Source organism: Bactrocera dorsalis, chromosome 2 (genome assembly GCF_023373825.1).
Source record: "Bactrocera dorsalis isolate Fly_Bdor chromosome 2, ASM2337382v1, whole genome shotgun sequence".
NCBI lineage: Eukaryota > Metazoa > Arthropoda > Insecta > Diptera > Tephritidae > Bactrocera > Bactrocera dorsalis.
This window is the reverse complement of record NC_064304.1, coordinates 80615391-80634575: the sequence shown is the minus strand read 5'-3', so window position 1 is coordinate 80634575 and position 19185 is coordinate 80615391. Positions and strand designations below refer to the sequence as shown.

At 39.1% G+C, this 19185-nt stretch overlaps 1 protein-coding gene across 15 annotated transcripts in view; it reads right to left on the bottom strand.

Moving 5' to 3' along the window:
* Positions 1-1616: 1616 nt before the first annotated feature.
* The window catches only part of LOC105226622 (putative tyramine receptor 2), a 31055-nt gene continuing 13486 nt past the window's right edge, over positions 1617-19185 (bottom strand). For 8 of the 15 annotated variants that reach the window (XM_019990439.3, XM_049447694.1, XM_011205590.4 and 5 more), the window contains 5 exons: positions 16635-17519; positions 12313-12415; positions 8713-8838; positions 3789-3966; positions 1617-3518 (listed from right to left, as the gene is read on the bottom strand). In XM_019990439.3, the coding sequence (XP_019845998.2) occupies positions 2634-3518; positions 3789-3966; positions 8713-8838; positions 12313-12415; positions 16635-17478 (2136 nt within the window). In that variant the 5' untranslated portion in view covers positions 17479-17519 and the 3' untranslated portion in view covers positions 1617-2633. Of the gene's footprint in view, positions 3519-3788; positions 3967-8712; positions 8839-12312; positions 12416-16634; positions 17631-19185 lie in introns of all 15 variants that reach the window. The other 7 variants (XM_019990429.3, XM_049447692.1, XM_049447693.1 and 4 more) reach the window with 2 other exon arrangements.

Below are 19185 nucleotides of genomic sequence, written 5' to 3'. Positions count from 1 at the left end.
TCCACCAGGACAACGCCAGACCACACACTACGTTGATGTCTCCTCATAAGATACGGGAGCTCGTTAGCTCTTGTTGGTGTAAAGTTGAACTCAAAAGAGGCTTGTGAAAAGTGGCTGTCCAAGTTCTTCGCAAATAAGGAGGGGGTTTCTACGAGATGGGAACAGATTATCGAACGTAACGGCGCATATTTGAACTAAATCCGATCACTGTAACACTTTTTATAAAGCATTGAATAAAGAGCAAAAAAGCGGAAGAGAGATATTTGACGACCTTTTAATATTTCCATGTATTCAAGACCACTAGTGGCCTATTATCCAACTAGAGTATATATGTTAAGGTCCGTAAAGAGAAAATCGGATCTCAGAGGGGTTAAGCATGTAATCCATAAATTTATTGATATTATTTTATAGTGTATTAATATTGAAAAAAAAATGCATTTTATCATGTGAGTATTTCTTTGTTTATATTAAATATGCTCGAGTTCGTACATACATATGCAATAAAGTGCTGATATGGAAAACTTTTTCTTTTGAGGTTATACCTTCATCACATTTAACATGGGATATTGTTAAAAACAACAGTGCAAGTTGTGCAGATCGTGTCACTAAAGCATATGTATAGCTGAAATGGAAACTCTCCGATTAAAGCTCTTGTAAGGAGTCTTTTGTATTTGTTAATATAGTATTATAGCCACGGTAACCTTTTTTGTTATAAAATAAATTAGAAGCATCTAGAAATATTTCACACTTCTTTACTTCTTCTTCTTTACTCGCGTAGACACCGCTTACGCGGTTACAGTCAAGTTTACAACAGCGCGCCTGTCATTCCTTTCGCAATTTGGCGCCAGTTCGAGATACCAAGTGCAGCCAGTTTCTTCTCCACCTGATCCCTCCGACGGAGTGGAGGTCGCTGAACCATTTCATCGTCGTACATCTCATACAGGTCATCGTTCCATCGACTGCGGTATTCGCCATAGCCAATGCACAAAGGAGCATAAATCTTACCCCAGAACCTTTCTCTAGAAACCTCGTAACGCCGACAGTGTTCCCTCTATAATTTCACTATACTGTGGGCATCAGTTCTACAATAATATGATCCGGTTTTGAGAGTCGAGTGCATGGCTTCGCTCCAACAAGATTGTGATCCGAATCAATGTCTTCCGTCGATAACAACATGATCGATCTGGAAGGTAACTTTTCGTGTCGGAGATAGTGGGGTAGCTTGATAAATTATCTTGTGCAAGAATCTATTGCTACAGATAACCATATTTCGGAGCCTGGCAAAGTCGATCAGCGATGCTTCATCATGGAGGCTGGATTCACCGACTGCAAATATACCTTTTTTGCCCACCCTGACGTTAAAGTAGCCAAGCACGATTTTGACATCGTGGTGGAGAAGATCATTTGATTTCATCACTTTCACAGTCTCAATGTGAAATGAAAGTCTGTCAAAGACAAATCCTTATCAATAATTTAGGGTTTAGCTTCTAATGCTGCAATTGGATTTTTGAAAGCCGTGGTCACTATGCAGAACTTGAGTGCGAAGTTTCAGACGTATTGACGTATACGTATTTACCCAACCCTGTAAATAGAATAGAGGTATATATAAAAGGCACAGTAAACAATTTATTTTACCACTTAATAGCTGTTTATTTTCTCTGAATATGATATATGTATGTATAATATTCAACTAATATTAAGTTCATACAAATTCTGCAAATATTTTCTTAAAAGAATAAAGTGAATTAAACAGTTATACAGTTTCAAAAAAGAAGTGTATTTTTATTTCGCTTCTTTGCTAAGGTTTATTTTATGATTTAGAGATAAAGTTAGCTAAGCTTACACAGTACTTTGTATATGGCAATATGGTTTCACAAATTGGCTAAGACTTTACCTAAATATGTAAATATCTACGTTTATATATTGTATTTATAAGTATGTTTACAGCTAAGTTTTTGCTTTAGAATATACGCGGCGGCCGTTTGTGTTTGGTTTTGAATATTTAATAAATAAATGAAAGGTTTATCTTTTGTTCGCTCGTTTGTAAATCTTCAAGCGTTTGAATGCGCTCAGGAGAAAAGGCACCTGCCACAAATTTATTTTCATTTCTGCTGCCGAACCAGCGCTCCTCCACTGCCGACTGAAGAATCTCCGCTGGGCAGATCTAAATAAATGGCAACGCTTTAATTTCCCTGTCAACAGTTTGTATTCTCCCTTGTTGCTCGTTTACACCATCAATCTTCGGGCTGCTTAGCAGATTTGTCCTTTCCAGGCGTCCTGCCACCAACAACTGACAACGCTTACGGCCGAAATGAAAAACGGAAACGCTCCACAGTTTCTTACTTGTTTCAATCAGCTTGAAATACATTTTACAAACCCCCTGAAGTCTTACACTACTGACCACTACCATCAGACCCTCCTGCTATGTCTTTTTCATTTTTATTTCTGCTTGTTTTAGTTTCACATTTCTTAGCTCCTTTTTGATGGCACTTCAACGGCACTCTAGTACTATTACATTTCAAATATATACACCCGCGCATTTTTCTCCACTGGAAAAAATGTAATTTGATTGTCCTGTAGCAGAGAGCCACTGTCTTGGGTAGTGCCTTCCGCTTAATGCTCTGTGCACCATTTTAGCCCCGAAACATGGCCATATGGTTGAGTGGCGGCTTCTGCTTACAAATGCGTCTACAAGTTAAACGCCAAAAGGCGGTGCGAAAATCGGGATTGTAGAAAGCATAGATGAAAGGATTAATCGCGCAGTTCACCCAGCCGACCCATGTCAGAAAGGACATGAGACCATCAAACACCGCCGGCGGGGGCAAGAATGGCATCAACAAGTAGTAGGTAAAGAACGGCAGCCAACAGGCGATGAAGCCGCCCATAACGATGGTCAGCGTCTTGGCGGTTTTCGAATCCCGCTTCGTTGTGGACACACGCATCGGTATGCGATGGGCATGATGGTGGTGATTGTGGTGATGGTTTATTTGCGCCTGATCTTGATTTTGTCCCAACATCGGATTGAATTTCAAACCTCTTGTTGTGGTCATGCTTGTGGTAAGCGTGGAGTTGGCTGCCAGACAATTATTAGAAAACGACGTGCCATCCTCGATGAAGTGCACTTCTTGCATGGGCAATGAGGAGGAGCGCCGTTCGGCCAGCGGCACACCCATCGCACTGGAATGCATACAGACGCCGGCGTATTTACAATTGATTGCCGAACACTGAATTATTGATGTTAAACGTGACACCTCAACCAACTCGTAGAACGATGCCTGATGCTTGAGACCGCCACCATTAATGCTGGCACTACCACCGTTGACATTGCCGAGGTAGGCCTTATTGCATTTGCTGCAATGTAAACTGAGATTTTTGGCAGAGCAGTTGTTGCTGTTTGCATGGCCGCTACCCCAACGCGACTTGAAGGAGGGAAATTTCGGCGTGGCACATTGATAATGCTCCGACTCGGAAATAAAGTTGTCACAGTCTATATCATGGTCCGCGGTGCGCTCCGACTTCTAGCGCACGCCAAGCGAGTGCATGTGAAAGATAAAATAAATGATGATAAACTTTCTTAGTACCGTTTTAGTAAGTGTTAAAATATTGTTCCGTGCATTAATCAAATTCACACCCCGAAATTGCACGGCTGGGAATGCGAAATGACACAGACCTTCATCCACGCCATTTGAATTAAGCCAAGCGTACTGAAGCTCACTCATACACATAATCTATCACACACACACACGCTCACCCTGTTTGCACACACACGACTAGTTGTCACAACTTACCGCATCACGCACCATGCGCTGTCTCCGCGACGTGAGGACATAGCCAATCTTCATGTAAACGTACATCATAACGGCGAGCGGAATGAAAAATGAGCCCATTGCGGAAAACACCACATATCCCTTATTTTGATTGTAGCGGCAAACGACATTACCTTCGTGCCGACGTCCCGGATCATACCTAATAAAAAATAACAAAGAAAGAGCTAAAAAACCAGCACATTAAATGCGAATATTCAACATAACGGTGAACACTAGTGGATCTCACACATATAACTCTATCATACATATGGACTATATATTTACTTGAAGCGGGATTTTATGACTTTGCTGGTAGATGTTACGTAAATACTTTTTAGAGCAAGCTTCGTAAAAGCTGGCGAATTTCCAATGTTATAAATTATAAAGTTACGGAAAAAGTTTCCAATAAAATAACATTTTATTCTCTGAAGTAGGAATAGTTTGAAGCTATGGTCAAATATAACTGATATAACTGTTTCGATGTGGTCTAGATAGAAAAGTAGGTAGGTAGATAGAGTGGATGTATGACAACGCACCTAGGACTTTAGGCGGCCCATTTTGAAACCAACGGGGCTATTATTCTGATTAAGTCCATACAAGAGATTTTAGTCTTCTCCTTCTGACAGCTTTTACCATAGTTATTGTATGGTGTTCCCAATCTAATGTCATGTCTGCCAATTATATAGTGATCTTTTTAGCATTCGTACTAGAGTTACTATGTCTTTACTTTTGAATTTTAATAGTCGGAATATGCGGCCCATATTCCATCCATGCCAAATTGGCCTGCTTGTTGAGCCAGGGATTAACTCCACCGAGACTCAGGTGTATTTATAGTATGATTATCGACTAAATATCTCCAAGGCAGAGGCATATAAATTCCTTCTTTTTCGGATCTAGGTGCCTAGTACGTGTTCTGGTTAGTTCATCTGTCTATTGAAAGGTTATCGTGAACTAGTTTGTTGTACAAGGTGCGTTCCAAAGAAAACATGACTTGAAAAAACAAAACAAATGGTTTTTTTCGGCAAATCGAAATAGTGTTTTAGCTCCTTGGCCGGTATGGCCGCCAGTATGCCGGTGCAAGCCTTTTGAATGGCCTCTACTGCATAACGCTTTCCTTGCATGGGCAAATGCATTTTTCCGAAAAGGAAGAAGTCGCACGGCACTATAACAGGTGAATACGGGGAGTGGTTAATGGTTAAAATGTGGTTTTGGTCAAATAATTGGATTCTGAGCAATTTTTGCGGAACAAACCGTGCACACCTTTCTTAAGCCCAAATGTTCGGTAAAAATGCGATAAATCGATGTTTTGGAGACGTTCAATTCCATTTCCATGAATATTAATGATGATTTCGGGTGATTTTTGACGCACAGCTTAGATGGAATTTCCGGTGATCACGGATTTTGATTGGCCCACATGTTGATCGCAATTTATGTCATCACGACCACTCGTGCACTGTGCTATGGGATAGGCAATCATCGCCATAAACTTGTTTCATGAAACGTTTCGGAAAATGTTTTACCATTTTTAAAACAAAATTTAATGTTGGCTCTTTGTTCGAAGCTCATTTTTGCACCGATAACACAAACATGTTAACACTTAAAACGCAATAACTTCACTTCCAATCAATGAAATGTCATGAAATCTCACAGTGCAATCGATAAAAGTAGCAGATTCTAACGCACCAGTCGACATATAGATGGCGGCTCTTGTATTCGCTACGATATCAAGGTAATCTTTCTCTATCATTAACGAAACCCTAATAGACTTTAGTCAAAGCTCAAAGCTGATCGGCTATTGCGGCGGAAATACATATACAGAAAAAATAGTTAGATAGAAAAGCTTTTGATTTATTTTTATTTTTTCTATGTCGTTCCCCTCAAAGTAATAACTCATGGCCTCAATACACTTGTGCCAACGTCTTTTTCAACCATGCTTTTGTATGGGTTTTCGGGCTTCGGTTCACCTTTGCTACGATATTCGGCCGTCTGTCATAGACCCAAGATCATCTTCAATAATAATAAGTTTCATAACATCCTGTTGATCGTAAAACATTGTTTCAAAGACGTTAACGCAACGCTGTTTTTCGAAAAAATTTAATGATTTTGGAACCAATCGCGCTTTAACTTTCATCAGGCCCAAATGCTATTTCGAAATGATTTTCACTAATCCTTTCGATTGTCAACGATGTCAGTAAAATCTCTGACCACTACTCGTCAGTTCTCTAGCACCCATTCCTTTGTCTGATGTTGATAGCTATCCTGGACGTAGTTCCAACATTCTGAACGTTTCGGCACCAGAAATTTGATTCCGCACATTTAAATTAAAATGTCTTATTGTTTTTTGATTACAAAAATATATTCCTTGTTGTGAGCACACTCCTTGTCAGAATAAGAAGGCTTTCTTTAATACTGTTATCCCTGCTTGCAAGCCACTTCAGTGGTCTAATAAATGGAAGCTATTCGGGTATCTAAGTTTGCTGTAAATTCACCATCCGCGTAGATGCTTAACCCTCCGTACCCGACCTCTTGTCAAGTGCAAGACCCTAGATGACATAAAACTACATCACCAAAGAAAAATTAGTGGACAACTATTCCTAAAATATAGCCAGATATTGTGCGGCGAAAGAAAAAAAATTTTGGCAAAAAACACTAGAATATAGAGCTGATTGTTAAGAGATGATTATGAAGTTCTAGCTTTAAATTGTTACTAGTCTAAATATGAAATAAAGAGATTATCAGTAGCCGAAAATCTTGATAGCAATCTGAAAACGCATTAAGTCGATTTCAAAAAATTAATTTTCACTTCGTTTCATGACTTTTTTTTAAGTGGGCACGCTCTTCTAAAGATAATAGTACCAGATTGTCAAGGAAGTGCAAATATGGTGGTTAATCTCATATCGGTCGATTTTTTAGAAGTTTAAAGAAACTCTATTTTCCGTATTTTCCAGAATTTGATAAAATGCGTGTCTGTATAAGAGATCTTTGGGCTTGCGTTGCCCCTGTATCTTAACTGGATTAATGTTCCACGCAGCCTCTTTAGTACACGCTCGAACTCCTCCGTTTACTGCAGTACATATTTTTATGTGCAATGTATTGTAGGTTTCTATTGCGTCGTTTTACGCATTTTATGTGCATTTTAATAACAGTATAATGTTATCGGCATTATGTGGGAATATCTTGCAAACTTCACACTGCAAGGCACTTTAACTCGTGTGTACATGCACACATACTTACTTACGAAGTGGCTTTTTTGTGTCGGTACGGATCCATGGAAGACTGACGAAACAATTTAGTGATGTGCAAAAACTCTAATGTGCGTGCGTATGTGTTTCATAAGTGAAATGTGCAAAAGTTCGCTTTTATTCAGAAGCTTTTCTTGTTTTTTTTTCAATGTTGACTGATGCATTGCGGCAAAGGCGGCGAATTTCAGTGTTAAGCAATTCCAGCAGATTGTCTGCAGTTAAAAAGTGGCAGTATGGCGATAAAAACGTGAGTCTATGAACAATATGTTAGGCTTTTTTGCGCTATTTTCTGATCTTAAAACTTACACAGCCGAAAGGATACAGCTTAAAATGAAATTTCTGTAGGATTTTCATAATGTGCACAGATTTGGAGTTAGAGTGGCCCAGAAAGCTTGTCGCTGGTTCAATTGCACATATATATTTAAAGATATTGTGGTGAGTACGGTTTATTGTAAATGACATCTATGTATTAACGCAGTTATAAAATTTTTAAGTACGGTCCAGCCCACCTGGCGCCTATGAGAGCACGAGAGAGAAGAACTAAACACCGGTTTGGTTATAAGTACTTTCAATGATGGAAATAGTATAACTCATACATATCTTCTTAGAATAAAGGTAAACATTGTTTACAACATTCCATTTCTTTCATCCTCAGGCGCTTTCTGAACACATAAAAAGATAAACCTCGACAGAAGTAGTTAATTTAGTAAATAGGTAGTGAAAGTAAGACTATGAACTGATAATTCAGTAGCCAAGCTATCTACACTAGTTTGTTAGAGCAATGCCTTATATAAATGAATATGTATTATACTTATTGGAATATTAATAACTTAACATAACTTAATAGTCTAAAACTGCATTAAGACAACAACAAAAAAAAACATGAAATTTGTTGCACCGCCATAAAACCTTTCACAAATACAAAAGTTTCCTTACAATAACTTAGTTTTGGCACTGAGTGGTAGTTATATGCTCTAGTTTCCTGAAGACATTCTTATGGAAAAGAAGAAGTGAAACAAATTTTTGTTGGAATGAGGAGAATGTAAGTTGGCTCTCGTCTCAACTAATTTTTGGTGCCAATGTAACTGTATGCCTAAAAAATTCTAATAAAACTTTAGTTCTTCAAAACATATATGAAAAAAACTTCCACACACACAAATTTTTAACTATATTTTCAATCAATAAATAAATAGTTCATGCATATTCTCTGGACTCGTTTTACAGATCCGACCAAGCCACTCCTTCTACACAAAATGATAGAAACAAAACATGACGCCATACCGAAAGCAGCTTCCAAATTTCCATAGCACTTGCATACAAAGTCTTCTGTACTTCCACTGATGACACCACAAGATAACCTATATTTTTATCTGGATGAAAGTGTTGCAATGTCTTATTCTACCATTCTTTCGCTCCTTGTCTTTACTTACTGTCTTTTATCAAGGCCTATGAGATAATCACCTTTGATTGCTGAACGAATACTGCAAGCTAAAGATTTATCACTCAAGAATGCTTAGCTCTTTTCAATATTTGATAACCGTTGTGAAAGACCTTATAGCAACATCCTAATATTATTGGCTTTATCAAGAAACTTAAACTTTCAAAAGTTTGACCATTCATTCCAACTTTTTATGAAAATATGAATAAAGTAGCAAAATACTCACCACCCCAAGTACGGTGGACATGTGATTAATAGCGCCGTCACCCACACAATGAATATCATGCCCAATGCCAAGCGCTTCGAACGGCGTTTTTTGGAATAATTTAGGGGTTGAGTCACTGCGAGATATCTAAAAATAGTCCATTTTCAGAAATCAAATTGATGTAAAAACATAGAAATGAATTAAATAATAGAGCAATTGTTCCGCGTTGCCACAATGTTGCCGCTGTCAAGAACACCCCAAAATTGTATTCATTAGAAAACGCTGTTGTTGCAAAAGCTGCTGAAAAGTTATTTTTAACTGAATTAAAAAAAATAATACTTAACTTAAATGTGGTGGTAAATGTGCAAATGTACGTGAACCGTTATTGAGTAAATTAGTGAGTACTTTATTAAATTCACCATTAAAAATTATTCAAATATGGAAAATTAAAGTCAAATCCCCAAGCAAATGGTAATTCGAGCACGACTAACAAAAGGTTTCAAGACCGGAGCATACTTTTGTAGAACACCAAAGGTGATCTAGTCATCGATGCCCAAAGCATACTTAAATTATGGAGGGAACACTTCTCCAGCCTGCTGAATGCAGTGAAAGCACAACGCCAGGAGAAGGTGAACCCGATCTCCCAATAGATGACGCAGACGTTCCATTGCCCGACCATGAAGAGGTTCGAATACCAATTACTCGCCTGAAGAACATAAAAACGGCGGGGTCCGATCCCACGGTAGTTGGCGCAGATTGTGGGGTTTCCTTTTCTGTGGATTGCCGGCAGAGCTATTCAAATACGGCGGCGAAGAACTGATTAGGAGCATGCATTAGCTTCTTTGTAAAATATGGTCGGACGAAAGCCTTTCAACGATTGGAATTTACATAAGTGTGCTCTGCCCAATCTATAAAAAAAGAGACCCCACAATCTGCGCCAACTACCGTGGGATAAGCCTCCTCAACATCGCGTTTAAGTTTCTATCGAGCGTATTGTGTGAAATATTAAAGCCCACCGTCAACAAACTGATTGGACCTTATCAGTGTGGCTTTACACCTGGCAAATCAACAACCGACCAGATATTCACCATGCGCCAAATTTTGAAAAAAAAAATACATAAAAGGAGAATCGACACACGCCATCCCTTCATCGATTTCCAAGCTGCTTTCGACAGAACGAAAAGGAGCTGCCTTTATGCCGCGATGTCTGAATTTGTTATCCCCGCAAAACTAATACGGCTGTGTAAACTGACGTTGAGCAACACCAAAAGCTCCGTCAGAATCGAGCTGTTTGATACCAAACGAGGTTTCAGACAAGGCGCCTCCCTATCGTGCGACTTTTTTAACCTGCTTCTGGAGAAAATAATTCGAGCTTCAGAACTTAATCGAGCAGGTACAATCTTTTATAAGAGTGTACAGTTGCTGGCGTATGTCGATGATATTGATATAATCGGCCTCAACGCCCGCGCTATTAGTTCTGCTTTCTGCAGGCTGGACAAGGAGGCAAAGCAAATGGGTATGGCAGTGAACGGGAGCAAGGCGAAATATCTCTTGTCATCAAACAAACAGTCGTTACACTCGCGACTTGGCTCTGACGTCACTGTTGACAGTCATAACTTTGAAGTCACACATAATTTCGTCTATCTCGGAACCAGTATAAATGCCACCAACAATGTCAACCTGAAAATCCAACACAGGATAACTTTTGACAACAGGTGTTACTTCGAACTGAGTAGGCAATTAAGAAGTAAAGTCCTCTCTCGACGAACGAAAATCGAACTCTATACGTCACTCATTATTCCCGTCCTCCTTTATGGTGCAGAGGCTTGGATGATGACAACAACTGATGAGTCGACGTTGCGAGTTTTCGAAAGAAAATTTCTGCGAAAGATTTACGGCCCTTTGCGTGTTGGCCACGGCGAATATCGCGTTCGATGGAACGATGAGCTGTATGAGATATATGACGACATTGACATAGTTCAGCGAATTAAAAGACAGCGGCTGTGCTGGCTAGGTCATGTTGTCCGAATGGACGAACACACTCCAGCTCCGAAAGTGTTCGACGCAGTAACCACAGAGGGAAGCAGAGGAAGAGGAAGACCTCCACTCCGTTGGAAGGACCAGGTGGAGAAGGACCTGGCTACGCTTGGAATATCCAATTGGCGCCACGTAGCGAAAAGAAGAAACGACTGGCGCGCTGTTGTTAACTCGGCTATAATCGCGTAAGCGGTGTCTCCACTAGTAAAGGAGAAGATATTGTCTAAGGCAATGATACTATATCCGAAGAAATTGTTCAGATCGAATAACTATAGCATATACATACATGCATAGCTGCCTTACACACTGACAAATCAAAATCAAGTACTTATAAGGTATACTTTGTTTTTGGGAAGGGTTGCGTGCAACCAAAGTTAATTTTTCCTTCTTTTAGAATCATTTGGCATTTAAACTGCTGACTGACAAAGTGGCAGTGTACGTACATGAATCATCTGCGTCTTGTAGCGGCATATACATACATATATTACGATACGAGCGAGAACAAGCAAAATAGAAAAATAATTGTGAAAACAGTAAATTCGACCAAAAATAACAGCACTTATCCAACTTTTCTTATTTGTGTTTGATACTTTAGATAACTTGCACTTGGCGTTGCCTCAGCTCAGCTCCTTTCGCTCGCTGCAATGGTAAACTGACACGTAATAGCGCCATTTTTCTCCCTTCGCTAGTGCGTTTGTATTTTTAGCTGCGAAATAAATAAGATGTTATCAATTCGTTTTCATAGTACCGCCAACTGCACGAGCCCTTTGTGAGTTTTATGAGGTTTTCCGGAGAAATTCGAAATGAGAAGCACTCAGCAATTGATACCATGAGGCTTTCAATAAGGCGTGTAATGAATCGTGTAGTTTTAAACGCTTTCCTGAATTTCTTTGAAATTTTAAAAACTTTTAGTGAAACAATAAAAATATAACTTGCAAGACTGTGCTGTATAAGACGAATAACGACAGAAATTGTAATAATTAGTAAGTTTTAAGCAATGACTAAGTTAAAATAATTTCTTTAATAATCCAATATTTTGTTTTCATAAAACTGCGTTAGAGGTGCATTTTCTTATCTCTCTGAAACATCATTATTTCTCAATTGCAAGTTAGGTTCAGGTCAGTTTGTATGGTACTTATCTTTATACATATATCTCACGAAATACGTTAACCATATACCCACATGCTATACATGAGTCAAATATAGACGTGTCATTAAATTGTAATTGAGACTTGTGTAGACCGCATTAAATGTATAAATAACAACAAAAGGTATAGAAAGTAACAAACCGACGAAAACTCTAATGGCTAGACCTAATAAAAAATAACGGCAAATACATTTGCGCAATTTTTAGGACACCCTGCTCCCCTACTTGACGATTTGCGACGATGACAGCGGCAGCGATTAGTGGACAGCACAATGACGGAAGAGGTGAAAAATGACTGAACATAGTTCACCTTTTTTGCAATTATACCTAAAGCACCGCGCTTTCCCAGGACACTTTCAATAAAGCAGTGTGTTTGTATGTAGATGTATTTTTATTGTGTGTGTTCGCATTGTTAGTATGAGAACATTGTAAATTACCTGTCCAGGCTAATGGCGCACAAGCTCAGTATGGAGCCGGTGCAGAGCAGAACGTCCAGTGAAATCCAAATGTCGCACAAGATCCAACCATAGTGCCAGCTACCTGCCGATGTATGCGTTATATGTAGGTGTGTGTAGCGCAGCCATTAAAGTCGAGTTTCCGTTGAGGCGAATATGTGGAAGATTAAGAGGCTAGGATTAGTAAACATTTGGTGTGGTGTTTTGTTGCGAGGACATTAAATGTTCACAGTAAACTTGCACAAATTGACAAATAAACACATATGAGCACACTCATACACAGGCACACAAGCGCGCCATCACACGCCGGCATTACCTGCACCTACTGGCTTCCTTGGAAACACTCGCTGCAAACAGGCAAATTAGTGAGTGTGTGTAATTAGCAGATGTGACCTAACGGACAAGGTGCAATTATATTACACAGTAACAACAAAAACAAACTGTAAACATACAATAAAATACGCGGCAAAGCACCTAAAGGCTTTCCTGCTTGTCTTAATTGCCTCTAATCCTTGTATGTTCATATATTTACTTGTCTAATAGGCGATGTGAGCACATAAACGTAACAACAACACACTTATACACATACACACAGACAGACATGCATACCCAACCAACCAAGAGTATCCAGTTTTTTGAGAGTATGTCGAACTCTTATAATAAGGAAAAAGGATTGAAAAGATAAATGTTTTTGAAAGCGTTCCTTCTAAGCTCTTGAACATAAACGGGTGTGTTAGGTTAGGTTTCAGAACTGATTGCGCCATGGATGGTTGAACACCGGTTTACCGAAGATCCGAGTCGCTACAACCTCGGTCTACTGAAAGTTCGGTGGCCGCCTCGTCTCGCTTTCATTTAGATCATTTGGGCAATTAGCGGTTGTCAACATTTTTGTTCAGAGTTTATTTAGAACTCTTACAAAGACGGCAAAGTTGACCTGCGTTTCACTCTAAAGCTCGTTTTAATAGAAAGGTCTGAATATGCAGTTGTAAATGTACATAGTTGTTCTAGACAAGTGCACCCTAGTTCATGCTAGGGTCATTCATATAGTGGCAGAAGACAAGGATCAACGGGCTCCAACGCTTGTTCTGTATAAAGCTAAGAGTATTAGTTATGTGACATTTAGTTCAAATATCTTTATTAGTACTTCAATTACCACCGTTATACTCTCTTTAAACTAGTTGAAAAGCTCTTGCAGAGCGAGTAGATATTCTTTCCAGTGATGCATATTCCTTTGTGAGTGGTAGTTCGGGCAATGCAGCTTTTCTCAAAATGTATACTAACAGAACCTGTTTCCTAATGTCGGCGACTTTCGAGGAAGTAATTACTTTTAATTAACTGGGTGGCATTCACATGTGAGTCACTCGTCACTTTTACTTAATTGCTGTTAGCAAACGACCGCGATATGAAGCGTTTACGAATAGCTGGTCCGCCCACGCGCTCACGCGGACACATCGAGCAGCAATTCAAGCGAACAGAATTCAAGGAAGTAGCAGCGTGTCTGGCGAAATGTTGAAAGTTTAATAAAGTCATGCCAAATGTCGCGTTCACATTCCATGTAAAACTTTGCTCATATTAGTTTTTTCGCTGTTGTTGTCGTCTTTATCAACTTTCAATTACAACTTTTGCCCTCATACCTCATAGTGTTCATATATGGATGTAAGAATGTATGTATATAACATGTTTATCCCCTTTGCCTCTGTTCTTCTGCGCGTTTTTCATTAGCTCATCCCGCTGGACGGGATATAAACGCGACCATCAGTATATCAAATATTTCTCCTTCCCCCTCCTTTGACTCTCTTTACCAATATAGATGTGCGGATTACTCAAATTGCGAAAACAGTTGGCTGCTCCTCTGCCACAAACCGTTTTTCGTTCAGTTGAACAATTTTTTACGTTTCATACTCTTTCTATATTTGCTGCACACAGGTCCTTATGCTCGCTCATATGTATGTGTGTGTGACAATATTGCATACTAATATGTCGCGAAAAATTTATTCCGCATTGACTAGTATAAATTTAAAAGGGAAATATATAGAAATTGTGACTTTTTGTTAGGCAATGCCAAATCTCTGGCTTTTCTATGATATGAACTCAGCTCTCGCCAAAAATTTACTTTCGGACTCTCCGAACTAGTGTTTATGATTATCGTAATGTTCCACACAAACCACGAATAAATGACCCTGCCGAGGTGAGTCGATTTAGCCATTTCCGTCTGTCTGTTCGTTCATGTATACGGAAACTAGTCCCACAGTTCAGTTCGGTATTGTTTCGAAATGTTTGCACGCCCTTTTCTACTCAAAAAGCTGATCATTTGTCGCCATCTCAGATATGTGACTACTTTAGCATCGGAACCAACTACTCATCTGAAGAGTAATCTTCACGAAATTCGGCATGGATTATTTTCTAAGACAATATCTTGACAATAACGTATTATCGGAAGAAATTGCTCAGATCTTGTCACTATAGCACATAACTGCCATACATACTGGCCAATCTGAGTGAAGTTCTTATATAGTATACTTGTGAAGCGTATTATAGCTTCAATGCAACCGAAGTTAACGCATTTCATTTTCGATTTAAAAATTTTTGCTTTTTTTTTGATTAGGATATATAATTTTCCGACTGAACAAACGGAAATCTTAAAGCTGAACAATGTTACAACTTCAGCAGCATGTTATAAGTTCTGAAGTTACGAAATGCCCTTTCGAACTTTGTGTCTTTTGTACGAAGAGGAATTACAATTTTCTCCTATAAAAGTCTCTGCTTATAATCAATGTAACGGGAATTTATAGGTACTGGTACTTTTTTAAATTTATTCTAAATCATCTTTATTGTAATGGTTCCTAAGAGATGTAAAACAAACAGTTATTTGTGCCGAAATTATTGCTGGAATATGGATGAATAATTACTTTTGAATCAACACTTGCCTCCTTTATTATTCTACGGCGCTTGCCAACGGTACGCTGACAATCGGTAAACTAACTTTCGTAACTGATAACAATGTAACCACATGCCACACCACAACAACACATACGCGCATACGCAACAATAACCGCACAAGCAATAGCAAATGAATTTTTCAATCACCGCAAACACAATTCACCTGTCTGTGGGACAATTTCACGGTAATCAGTTTAAACAACTGTCTATTGTAGCAGTTCGCCACAGAGCGAATGAGCTCGCAATGCACCTGTAACAAGTCAATCACCTAAAACCACAGACACAATGCCCAGCAGCAATATTATTTTCACCAAATACATACATACATATGCTATATACCAGGCACAATGGGTGAAAATGTCCCGTTGCCAATGTAGAAATTAAATTCTAGATTCCCTTCAGAATTTTGAAAATCAATGAGGGTTTTTGTACGTTTGACACATTCGAAAAGTCTTTATTGAGCGATTGCAGAATGTTACCTAGTATCTTCAAGATTCATGAATTCAATATGACATCGAGAGAATGGTTTTGTTATCTCACGATTTATTCGGGACCTAGAGCATAAATGTTAATGGTCGGTGATTTTCATAGTTGAAAGCAATGTGTTTATATATTGTAATTAAACAAGTTATCGATTCTCGGATCCGAGCGCAGATTCCCCTAATTTGAACGAATTTAAGGAGAAATATTGACAGACTTTACACATTTTTGGTACAACAACATACAAACAATATTTTTTTTATTAATTTTCCCTACTCTAAATCTTCATATAGGATACATAGAGAGACTGTGTAAAGGCGTTTACTTTCAAAGACTTATTCTTCTTCAATTTTATGTACCAACCATTACAAGTATGTTTTTTAAATTTAGGTGGCAAACGAAAAATGTACTATCGCGTCTATTTCCAACTCAATTTCGATAAAATATCAAATAGAATAAATTTGGTTCTTACAGAGTACCCCGAACTGCTGTCGAAGGTATCGAGCAAAAATTTCAGGTATTTAATTTATTGCCTTTTTCCGTTTGAGGAACATATCGTACACAAAAGTTTCAAAACTTGTCGAAAAGTTTCGATTTTAACCTCCAAGTGTCTGATACAGACCTATTAACATATATTTTTGAATGTTTTTTTCAAGTAAACGACAAATCTTTTTTTTTTGCACTATTTTCATCTTACATATGACAACGTAGTATTCGTACCTACTGTATGTGCCATTTGAAGCACATAGTAAACATCTCGACCAACGCACACACACATACAAGCAAATAGAGCTGGCTTGCCAACATTCAACGATGGTTTGTCAACAAACACAAATAACAACAACAATTGCAGGAATGAGCAAATATACATAATTGTAACTCACCAACAACATAGAGCATAACAGCAGGTGGCATCACACACGTGCCCACAAGCCAATCAGTGATGGCCAGGTTCATCACGAAGCAATTGGTGACGGTTCGCAGCCGGCGTGTGGTCAGCACGGACAGTATGACTAGTGTGTTGCCGACCACCGTCACCAGGATCAGCAGCACGAAAATTGCCACTGCGAGCGCCTTCGGCCAGGGTAACGCCACCAGGTAGGCGTCCATGGAGGCAGCCATGTGAGCGCTGACAGTGGTGGCGGCATAGCTCACGGTAACACTGCTAGCATTCAAAACAGACTCAGTGCTAGAGTCGTAAGGAGTGAATTGGGCGCTGTCATCTGAATAGGGGGGATCCCCACCGACAGTGTTGGCATTCATTTGAATAAATGCATTTGGGGATGTAATGCTGGGAAATACTGCACTCAGAGTTGTGGCGAAGGTTGTCGGCACTACCGCAAATGAAGTTGCCTTTGTGGCAATTGACGGTGTTGCGGTTGACGCTGTTGCAACATTGAAGTGCGTGAGTTGTGAACCTGTTGTCGCTGTCGTTGTGGCTGCAACTGTCGCGGCGGTTGACGTTATTGCCAGGAACTCGTAAAGTAGTGTTTTTAAATGCTGTGCACCGCTTCCGCTGGCAAAGCGACCCTCCGGCACACTGCGCGTCTGCCTGTAGGGTCCATGTAAGGGTGAATTGGATTGCTGGTTGTGCGTTTGTCGCTCCGCGGAGCCGGAGAGTCGCGTATTGAAGGACTTCGATGATAGTTGGGTGAAAAAGCAGTTTTTCCTTGGCAATGCAGTCCTGGCAGCTTCGGTGGTGCGGGCAGGCTGGTTCTCGGAAGTCATGCTGAAGGGCGTGCTGTCATCAGTGTGTTTCCATTTGATTGCTGTAAATAAATAAACTGTTGACTCTTGACGCTTTTATTTTTGCTTATTATCATCTGTATTTCGCTTTGATCTTCCTTTCGTACTTCAATTATTTGCGTGGGATGCAAAATCTACGGAACGGAGAAAATAGTATATAATGCTTAAAAAAATATATGTACATATACATATGTAAATAGTATATAATGGGCTTTAAGTACTGCACGATTGTTAAAGTGTCTGAAGTGGAGGCAAAACTGATCAAAATAGTTCATTGAATAAAAGCCAAAACGCTTTTTGTACTCTTGCAACCTGTTGCTACAGAGTATTACAGTCTTTTTTCACCTAAAGGTTGTACGTATCACCTAAAACTACGCGAGATTCTTATAGGGTTATATACTTATATATATATATACATATATATATATTTAACAGGATGAAGAGAAAAGTTGGAATTCCCTCGGTCCGAGCAAAGTGTAACTTCAGTAAAAATTGAGATATCTTCATGAAACTTGGTATGTGGTCTCCTTAGAACAAAAAAAGATTGCGATTACAATTACAATTACGAATTACAATTAATCGACAACCTGTGACATGCCATAACTCAGGACTCACTTAAGATATAGAACTGTGACAAAAAAAATTCAAATATTGCCTCCGCCATCTAATAAGTTTAATGTACATATCTCCTAAACCGCCAAATTTAACCAACTCAAATATTATGAGAATCTCTACCGACAGTGCGAAAATGCATGAAATCAGAAGACAACCCCCTCACTCTCCATATAACGGTACAGTTAAAAACTGCTAAAGACGCTATAAATCAGTAACTACTTGAAAATACTTCAGAGACATACAATTTTTTCACCGAGATAGTATGCGAGGGCCTTATGAGAGTCGGTGTGAAAATTGGGCATAGCACCGCCCAATTTTTGATGAAATCGTTTATCTCGGGATGCACTCTACTTCGATTAAATTTAGTAGATGGAATTCTTCTTACATCTTTATGTCACGGTGCGAAAATCAGACTACAACCCCGCCGACACAACTCCCGTATAACACAATTTTAATCTATTCATTCGCTTTCCAGTACTCAAATTGCTTGGATTCCGATTCCCTGGCAAAGAAACTTCAAACTCAATGGGGAATGTACTATCATTCGAAGAAATATTATTTGGCATTTATAATTTGAAGATTATCGCTTTCAAATGTCGGCCGCGGCTACGTCTCATATGAGCCATGCCTTGAGTCCAATTTTCGATGACTCATCCGAGCATTGCGATTGGTAACTGGCGAATGACACGCGTGAAATTGATCGATGATTCCACCGGCCCACAATCCACACTAATTGCCAAATGCGGCAATTTTGCTTGTTTATATAAAATGGCGTCGTCTTGTCTAATATTCAAACAATTGCTAATAAAAAGGCAACATCAACAATTAGATAGGGCAGTAAGTATCCCAGCGTTATAAGATTTAACATTTAAAAAATAAATTACTAAACAATAAGATACCAGCCCTAACCCATCTCATACTAATAAAATTCTAAAAAAATTAGGACTAATAATTAATAACATTATAGACAATAGCCCACAAAGCTAAGCGACGTGGCTTGGCAATGTCAAGCGGCATCAGTTCCTGCACAAGATGTATTTTTTACACTCTCAATTTAAGACCTCGACGTAAAAT